This window comes from Heptranchias perlo, chromosome 21 (assembly GCF_035084215.1).
Source record: "Heptranchias perlo isolate sHepPer1 chromosome 21, sHepPer1.hap1, whole genome shotgun sequence".
NCBI lineage: Eukaryota > Metazoa > Chordata > Chondrichthyes > Hexanchiformes > Hexanchidae > Heptranchias > Heptranchias perlo.
Window position 1 is genome coordinate 5,434,629 of NC_090345.1, and position 9,616 is coordinate 5,444,244.

The following is a 9,616-nucleotide window of genomic DNA, read 5'->3' on the forward strand; positions in this document are numbered from 1 at the left end:
AGTCCGCCGACGCCCATCGTCAGACCTCACCCGGCCAACGCACCGGCGGGAACCGTACCACGGGACGAGTCGGCCGCTCACGGAGAGGAGGGGAGCAAAACACGGATCTGGATATCCCAGTCCTGCGACCCGGGAATTGGGAGTTTAGTTCCAAGCCGAGCGTTTAACGTTTTACCTTCGGTACTTTTCTTCTTTAAGAGAATGAATCTGTTTCCTCCGGCTGACAGTCCCCCTGTCACCGCTGTAGTTGATCCAGCAGCGGCAGCCCCTCCGCTGGCCCCCTCTCCGCACCCCCCACCCCCCCCCCCCCCCACCTGGCAGGTTCAGGAGCCCGGTCCAGCAACGTAGTGAAATGCTGGAAACGCTCAGCAGGTCGGGCAGCGTCGGAGGGGAGAGAGAAACAGAGAGTCAACGTTTCAGGTCAATGACCCTCCGTCAAAAACCCGAAGATTTTAGAGATTCTATAGTTTTTAAGCAAGTACAGAGCCAGGGAAAGAAAAAAAGGGTCTGTGATAGGGTGGAGGGCAGGAGTGCTCAAAATGACAAATGATGGTGCAAGGCAGGGAGGGAGGGAATGGGACAGGTATAGAAACAAAAGCTGGGTCCAGAGGAGGTATGAATGGTTACAGGAGAATAGCAGAGGTGGGGAGGGAAACATTGAAAATCTGGCAAAGAGGAGAAGGTTCCTGTGGCCCGGGAATGTGGCGGAGAAAGGTGGGGAGACCCCGGGGTACGGACCCCCCCACCGGCTGTGTATCGAGAGGGGTTCCCCCCCGAACACCAATCCAGCCCACCACTCTCCCACCCCTCCCCTACTCTCCCACCCCTCCCCTACTCCCCCACCCCTCCCCTACTCCCCCACCCCTTCCCCACTCCCCCACCCCCACCCCTCCCCTACTCCCCACCCCTCCCCCACACCTCCCCCACCCTCCCCTAATCCCCACCCCTCCCCTACTCCCCCACCCCTCCCCTACTCCCCCACCCCTCCCCTACTCCCCCACCCCTTCCCCACTCCCCCACCCCCACCCCTCCCCTACTCCCCACCCCTCCCCCACCCTCCCCTACTCCCCACCCCTCCCCCACTCCCCCACACCTCCCCTACTCCCCACCCCTCCCCACTCCCCCAGCCCCCACCCCTCCCCTACTCCCCACCCCTCCCCTAATCCCCACCCATCCCCACTCCCCACCCCTCCCCCACCCCCTCTATTCCCCACCCCCCATTCCCCACCCCTCCCCATTCCCCACCCCTCCCCATTCCCCACCCCTCCCCACTCCCCACCTCTCCCCACTCCCCCACACCTCCCCCACCCCTCCCCGACTCCCCTACTCTTCCCCCACTCCCCACCCCTCCCCACTCCCCACCCCTCCCCCACTCCTCCCCACTCCCCCACTCCCCCATCTCCCCACCCCTCCCCCACCCCTCCCCACTCCCCCACCCCTCCCCCACTCCCCCATCCCCCCCACTCCCCCATCTCCCCACCCCTCCCCCACTCCCCCACCCCTCCCCCACTCCCCCACCCACCCCCACTCACCCACCCCTCCCCACCCTCCCCCACTTCCCTAAACCCCTACCCCCCCCCAACTCTGCCCCCACCTCCCATCCCCCCTCCCACTCCCAGTGGCCCTGGTGAATCCGCCCTCCATTCCCAGCACCTGCTGTCGGAGAGGCAGTGGGAGCGGTGGTTTAAGACCTAAAGTTGTTGGACTCAGTGTTGAGGCGGGAAGGCTGGAACGTGCTCGGTAGGAAGACGAGGTGCTGTTCCTCGAGCTTGCGTTGAGCTCCGTCGGAACAGTGTGGGGGTTTCGACGCGGACCCCACTTTTGCTTCCTTCCATCCCGGCCGGGAAGCAGCAACATGGGGAGAAAGTCGTTGTGCGGGAGGGAGTAGAAGCTGATCGCCTGTGTTAGGCGTCGCTTCAGGCCGGAGCGCGGGCGAGCTGAGCCAAACACCCCATCACAGCACTGCGAGGCAGTTAGAGAGCAAAAAAAAAACACTGCTGGAAACTCAAAGGAACAGGAGGAGGCCATTCAGCCCCTCGAGCCTGTTCCGCCATTCAATTAGATCATGGCTGATCTGTATCTTAACTCCATTTACCCGCCTTGGTTCCATATCCCTTAATCCCCTTACCCAACAAAAATCCATCAATCAAGTTTTAAAATTTTCAATTGACCCCCAGCCTTCACAGCTTTTTTTGGGGGAGAGAGTTCCAGATTTCCACTACCCTTTGTGTGAAGAAGTGCTTCCTGACATCACCCCTGAACAGCCTAGCTCTAATTTTAAGGTTATGCCCCCCCCCACCTTGTCCTGGACTCCCCCCACCAGAGGAAATAGTTTCTCTCTATCTACCCCATCAAATCCTTTAATCGTCTTAAACACCTCAACTTTTTCACCCCTTAATCTTCTAAACTTTCAGCGGGTCAGTCAGCAACTGTGGAGAGACCAGAGCGAGTTAGATTGTCCTGGAGTCTCCAGGAATTAATCTCCTGGACATGCTGCGAGCAACACCCGGGAGAGAAAAATCATAGAGGCCTTTTTAAAAAAAGATTGTGTGTATTAATTTTCTTTGAACACTTTTGTTTACTAATTATAAAAAATTACTGGAGATGGGGGAAAGAAGGCTGTTTGACTGACAGTCGAGAATCATCCAATCGGGTAACGAAAAGTCTGTTCGCTTTCCGGCTGGCCGTGGGGAAGGCGGGGCGGGGCGTCGCGGTGATGGGAGACCAATGGCGGGAGTGTGGGGGCGGGGCAGAATACAGCGGGCGGCGGGGGGGGGAGGGGTCATGTGATGACGCCTCCAGGAATACGACCCGTCAGAGTTGGCGACTGCTGGGGCCTTATATAAAAATATGGGCAGTTTATAAAAATATATCACCTCCTGCTGGGACCAGTGCTGCTCAGCGCAGATTAATCACCAGTGGAGCTGCTTGCACCGTCTCTGTCCTTTAATCAGGGTTGTGTTTCTCTGCTCCGTGCCCTCTCTCTCCCCCACCTCCCCTCCTCTCTCTCCCCTCCCCTCCCTCCCTTCCCTCCCCTCCCCTCTCCCCTCCCTCCCCTCTCCCCCCCCCCTCCCCTCTCCCCTCCCTTCCCTCCCCTCCCCTCTCCCCTCTCCCCAGGGATGCCCGTTGACGTGAATTCCGCTGCCTTCCGGCTCTGGCAGATCCAGAATGGCTCCAGCTTCCACGGGTGCATCCAGAACCTGTACATCAACAACGAGCTCCAGGACTTCACCAAGACCCAGATGAAGGCGGGGGTGGGGGTGGTGCCAGGCTGCGAGCCCTGCAGGAAGATCGTCTGCCTCCACGGCATCTGCCAACCCCGGGCCGACTCCAAGCCCGTCTGTCACTGCGAGCCGGGCTGGAGGGGGCCTCGCTGCGACCAGCCCATTAGTGACCCCTGCCTCGGGCACAAGTAAGTCATGAAATTCAACAAGAAGTTGCATTTATAGAGTGCCTTTAACGTAGCTAAACGTCCCAAGGCGCTTCACAGGAACATAAATCAGAGAAACGTTTGACACTGAGCCACGTAAGGAGATATTAGGACAGGTGACCAAAAGCTTGGCCAAAGAGGTAGGTTTTAAGGAGCGACATAAAGGAGGAGAGAGAGGCGGAGAGGTTTAGGGAGGGAATTCCAGAGCTTAGGGCCTAGGCAGCTGAAGGCACGGCCGCCAATGGTGGAGCGATTAAAATCGGGGATGCGCAAGAGGCCAGAATTGGAGGAGCGCAGAGATCTCGGAGGGTTGTAGGGCTGGAGGAGGTTACAGAGATAAGGAGGGGGCGAGGCTGTGGAGGGATTTGAAAACAAGGATGAAAATTTTAAAATCAAGGTGTTGTCGGACTGGGAGAAAATGTAGGTCCATGAGCATAGTGCCTGTTGGTGTAAACCGTGGCTCTGCGGGTGGTGCTCTCGCCTCTGAGTCAGAAGGTTGTGGGTTCAAGTCCCACTCCGGGGACTTCAGCACATAATCCAGGCTGACATTCCCAGTGCAGTGCTGAGGGAGTGCTTTCAGATGAGACGTTAAACCTTTCAGGTGGACGTAAAAGATCCCACGGCCACTATTTCGAAGAAGAGCAGTGGAGTTCTCCCCGGTGTCCTGGGTCAATATTTATCCCTCAACTAAAACCGATTATCTGGTCGTTTATCTCATTGCTGTTTGTGGGATCTTGCTGTGCGCAAATTGGCTGCCGCGTTTCCTACGTTACAACAGTGGCTACACTTCAAAAAGTACTTCATTGGCTGTAAAGCGCTTTGGGACGTCCTGAGGTGGTGAAAGGCTTGTTTTTAATATACCAACAAATAACACAAACAGTAAATGAAGATATGGGACACACTGGTTTGTACGATCGTGAGAGTGAGTGGTTGAAATTACCGCCTCAGCCACCTGGTGTAAGGGTTTGTCTCAGTGAACATCGAGAGACAAAGCTTGCAGTGTGGAGGGGATCGATTCCCAATGAACCCTCACAGCTACTGCTAGCCCCCTCCTCCCCCCGGCCCCCTCCGTCCCCCAGCCCCCTCCTCCCCCGGGCCCCCCCTTCCCCCGTCACGGTCACCCTTCCCCCGGCCCCCTCCGTCCCCCAGCCCCCTCCTTCCCCCAGCGCCCCCCAACCATTCAGCTGGTAATGGCACCACCCTGAGTGTTACTGAGCCGTACATGTTAATTGTATGATTTATATCAATGAGTGTTAATTGTAGTCAGGTGGTGGGTATCAACTGGGGACTCTCTGTATTCTTTTTATGGGAGAGCTTATCCAGGGTGTTTTGTGTGTGTAAGGGGAACCTCTGTGAATAAAGACTTAGAAGCCACTGAGGACCAGGCTCTAGTATTCTATCCATCCTTCACCACCGGGCTATCCAATTTTAACAATACAGACCAGACTGAACCTGGTTTGATGGCTGATCCGTGCAGTGTTAGTTGCATTTATTGGGGCTGCTACAATTCACTAGAGTGCCACCGGGTCAGGGAAAAGGGAACTCTACCAGGGCTTCGGCTCCTGATTGCTGGCTCCTGATCGCTGAGGCGGGAACAGGTTCGGGCTCAGCAGTGATTCACCCCATGGTGGAACGGCCTGCTGAACTGCCTGCGTTCACTAATGATGAACGACCACGTGGGGTGAGGTAGTGGAAGGCACTTGTGGAACCCCTCAGATAGGAGTCAGGAGAGGAGGGGAGGAAATTAACACAAAAAAAACCCTTAGGTTCATTTTCTTGCAATTTGGAGCTTTTTTGCATGTTTCTGATCCTCACAGGTTAAAAATAACAGGATTGATTCCTGCCTCATGTTTAGTCCTCAAGGTGAGGAATATCAATGCAGAGACTGGAGTTGACTCACCTCCCGGGGCAGGTACAGCACGGGTTAGATACAGAGTAAAGCTCCCTCTACATTGTCCCATCAAACACTCCCAGGGCAGGTACAGGGTTAGATATAGAGTAAAGCTCCCTCTACACTGTCCCATCAAACACTCCCAGGGCAGGTACAGCACGGGTTAGACACAGAGTAAAGCTCCCTCTACACTGCCCCATCAAACACTCCCAGGGCAGGTACAGCACGGGTTCGATACAGAGTAAAGCTCCCTCTACACTGCCCCAGATAACCGTGTGTCGATCTGTCCCAAAGGTGTGTGCACGGGAGCTGTGTGGCGCTGGACGTGGTGACCTATCGCTGTGAATGTGACGAGGGCCATAAGGGGGCACTGTGCACCCAGCAGGAGGAGCTGTTCAATCCGTGTAAGAGTCTGCAGTGCAGGCACGGCCAGTGTCAGATCTCCAACCTCGGGAGGGCCACGTGCGAGTGCGAGGACGGTTACACCGGCGACCTCTGCGACAAAGGTAAGGGCTCATCTCAGGACTCGTGACCGGCTGGAGGGAGCGAGGGGGAGGATTACCGGTTTAAAGGGTCGAGTTTCCGCTGGTTCGATCAGTGCAATCCGGGCAAAATCAGCCGAACCAGCGCAAGAGATCGGGGGAGTTTTCAGCTGTATTGGTAAAACTGCACCAAGTTACCGCTCTTAAATAGATCAAAGAATACACTTAATGGAAATGTTTTAAAAAAGAAATGATTACGTTCTATCGCACTGCCCGGTCGCGCTGGTTCAGGGAAGATTTGACATTTATGATATTGAAAATGAATTTAGCGGAACCTCAATGCCTAACCAATTTCAAACACATTTTGGACGCAATTTCCCGTTTGCGCCCAAGGCAGAAACTCTACGCCTTAGTGTTTGAGTTGTCGGCCGTGGCTCAGTGGGTAGCCTCTGAGTCAGAGAGTCGTGGGGACAAGTCCCACTCCAGAGACTTGAGCCCATAATCCAGGCTGACTGTCCCACTACAGTACTGAGGGAGTGCTGCGCTGTCGGAGGTGCCGTCTTTCAGATGAGACGTCAAATCGAGGCCCCGTCTGCCCTCTCAGGTGGACGTAAAAGATCCCACGGCCGCTATTTCAAAGAAGAGCAGAGGAGTTCTCCCTGGTGTCCTGGCCGATATTTATCCCTCAACCAACACTTTAAAAACATGCTCTGGGTGGTTATTTCATTCTGGGATCTTGCTGTGCGCAAATAGGCTGCCGCGTTTCCTACGTTCCAACAGTGACCACACTTCAAAAAATACTTAATTGGCTGTAAAGCGCTTTGGGACGTTTTGCGGTCGTGAAAGGTGCTATATAAATGCAAGTTCTTTCTTTAAGATCTGCCTGACGGGCTGGTGTCTGTGTAGTTTGGGACTGATTTAAGATACAGTTCTAAAATGCAAGACGAGAACAGGCAGAGAAAAGCAGATTAGAAGTTTACATAACCTTGAAAAAAACAGAATAAATTAAATTAAAGCTAGAAAACGATTTTTAATAAATAACGTAAAGTTAAAAAGACTGCTCCGATTCACGACCCAGTGACCCGTCCCCTGCCGCCCTGACGCTCCTGCAATGTGGATGTCAGGTGTGATGCCCCTAATGTAGAATAGCCCATCGACACTCACCCTGTAGCCTCACACGTGAAGCATGGTGTCTCGGTAAAGGTGCCGGCGAGACTTGAGAGAGAGAGAGAAAGAGAGAGGAGAAACTTAGAGGGAAAATAATTTTCAGAAGAAGCAGCGAACGTCATTTTTAACACCACGGTCTGGAGTGACCTCCGTGGGCGTGACCCAGAAGTTAAACCCCAAACGTCGCTGGAAGCTGCGCCCATTTTTCCGCTGTCGAAAAATGGCCCAAGTGTCGTCCCGACCTCATTATAATACACCCGAACTCAAAAAGGGCATAAATCAACAACAACCTGCATTTATATAGCGCCTTTAACGTAGTGAAACGTCCCAAGGAGCCTCACAGGAGCGATAACCAGACAAAATTTGACACCGAGCCACATAAGGAGATATTAGGACAGGTGAACAAAAGCTTGGTCAAAGAGGTAGGTTTTAAGGAGCGTCTTAAAGGAGGAGAGAGAGGCGGAGAGGTTTAGGGAGGGAATTCCAGAGCTTAGGGCCCAGACAGCTGAAGGCACGGCCGCCAATGGTGGAGCGATTAAAATCGGGGATGCGCAAGAGGCCGGAATTGGAGGAGTGCAGAGATCTCGGAGGGTTGTAGGGCTGGAGGTGATTTTCAGCGTAAACAATCGGAGCCCAAGGCAACTCCGAATCCACACTAGTATATTTCTTCTTTCAAGTTTTAAAATTTTAAATTTCAACTCATTTAACTATCGTTCATGCACAATTGAACCTGCAATCAGGGAACTGTTTCAATTTTTAAAGTGACTTATTCTTATGCCATAAAAATCCATTAAAAGAAACAGACAAAACGGAGCGGGTCTCAGTGAGGATAAACTCTTCTTTTAAAAACACTCCAAAAACATTGCAATTAAAGGAGCACAAGAATGACTTTGTTTCCTGTTGCACCTGAAAACCTGGACTTAACGTTGAGAGACGAACCTCGCTCCCCTCGAACAAACGTGATTGGGGGATACCCGGTGTGGAGAGTCGGGGGAGGGGGTTCTGGCCGGGTTTTTGTGGGCGGAGATTTGATGGGACCGGGTTGGGGGGGGTTTGACGGATGGAGGGGAAAGACGGAGGAGACGCGGGCGCCTTGCGGTCACGCTTACGCCCTGAATCGCCACCTTTCCCCCTGAATCGTCCCCTTTCCACCCAACCCCACGCCGATCTTTTAAGCCAACGTAACCTTACGTCCCCAAGAATGACGGGCGGTTCTGATTGATTTTATTTTCTCTTCCCGCTCCCACCCCCCCCCACAAACCCACCTCCCCAAATGTTTCCAGAAGCAGAGTGTCGAGGGGTACCTGTGCGCGATTATTACCAGCTGCAGAGGGGCTACGCCATCTGCCAGAGCGCCCGGCGGGTCTCCTGGGTGGAGTGCCAGGGGTCGTGCCACAGCCGGGGTTGCTGCCTCTCGTTGCAGGTAAAGCGGAGGAAATACACCTTCGAGTGTAGTGACGGATCGTCCTTCGCAGAGGAGGTGGAGAAAAACATCAAGTGCGGCTGCAGCCGATGCCTGTAAGTCCGACCGATCGCTCGATCGACCGCCCGACTGCAACAGAGTATATTATATATATATTAAAAATAACACACACACACACACACACACACACATACACAACGCAAGAACGAATCAGCGAATCGAGAAAGGACGGTGACGTTTTGTAATATAAATAAGACTTGTTTTGAAACGACGACAACAAAAGGAAGGAAGGAAACGTCGTCAGTTCCAGCAGCATCTCAGTTTCTCCCGTTCTCCCACACTGTACGGACGCGAGATAGAAATGTACATTCAGAAGAATTTTTTAAAAAAACAATTCCGCACCTCCCCCAACACGAACAGGACATCGAGGGAATAGAGAAGCAGGAGTTCGCGACCGGGGTCCCGTTGCATCCGAACCGGAACCGAATGTGAGGGTGGGGGGGGAGGTGAGGGGCCTCGCAATCCGTCACGGCCGACACTGTCTGTCTCTTGTCTAACTTTCAATTCTTGCAGAGTGGTTTGTCTGATGTTAAGATGGTCCTTGTAGGGGTGGGCGGGGAGGGGAGGGGAGGGGAGGGCTCGGGAATGGGAGGGTGGGAGGGTCATGGGGTAAATCACAGCAGAAATAACAAACCAAACAAAACAAGTGTTGCTCTTTCTCTCGGTGCATGTCGTACAGGAATGAAAGCTGCCTTTATGTTGCAGAATCCTTCAAACAGGTTCTACAACCTCTTCCCCATCCTCTCCGCTCCCCCATCCTCTCCTCTCCCCCATCCTCTCTTCCCCCCCATCCTCTCCCCCCCCATCCTCTCCCCCCCCATCCTCTCCCCCCCATCCTCTCCTCTCTCCCATCCTTTCCTCCCTCCCATCCTCTCCCCCCCCATCCTCTCCCATCCTTTCCTCCCTCCCATCCTCTCCCCCCCCATCCTCTCCTCTCTCCCATCCTTTCCTCCCTCCCATCCTCTCCCCCCCATCCTCTCCTCCCCCCCATCCTCCCCCCCCCATCCTCTCCCCCCACCATCCTCTCCCCCCCCATCCTTTCCTCCCTCCCATCCTCTCCCCCCCCATCCTCTCCTCCCCCCCATCCTCTCCTCCCTCCCATCCTTTCCTCTCCCCCATCCTCTCCTCTCCCCCATCCTCTCCTCTCCCCCATCCTCTCCTCT

The 9,616-nt window shown here is 54.4% G+C and overlaps 1 protein-coding gene across 2 annotated transcripts in view; it reads left to right on the plus strand.

The window, feature by feature from the left end:
* slit1a (slit homolog 1a (Drosophila)) overlaps positions 1 to 8,999 on the plus strand; it is a 247,292-nt gene extending 238,293 nt beyond the window's left edge. Inside the window, exons 35-37 of one of the 2 annotated variants that reach the window (XM_068002018.1) lie at positions 3,118 to 3,412; positions 5,616 to 5,827; positions 8,254 to 8,999. In XM_068002018.1, the coding sequence (XP_067858119.1) occupies positions 3,118 to 3,412; positions 5,616 to 5,827; positions 8,254 to 8,492 (746 nt within the window). In that variant the 3' untranslated portion in view covers positions 8,493 to 8,999. The remainder of the gene's footprint in view (positions 1 to 3,117; positions 3,413 to 5,615; positions 5,828 to 8,253) is intronic. The other variant, XM_068002019.1, reaches the window with a different exon arrangement.
* Positions 9,000 to 9,616: the final 617 nt, after the last annotated feature.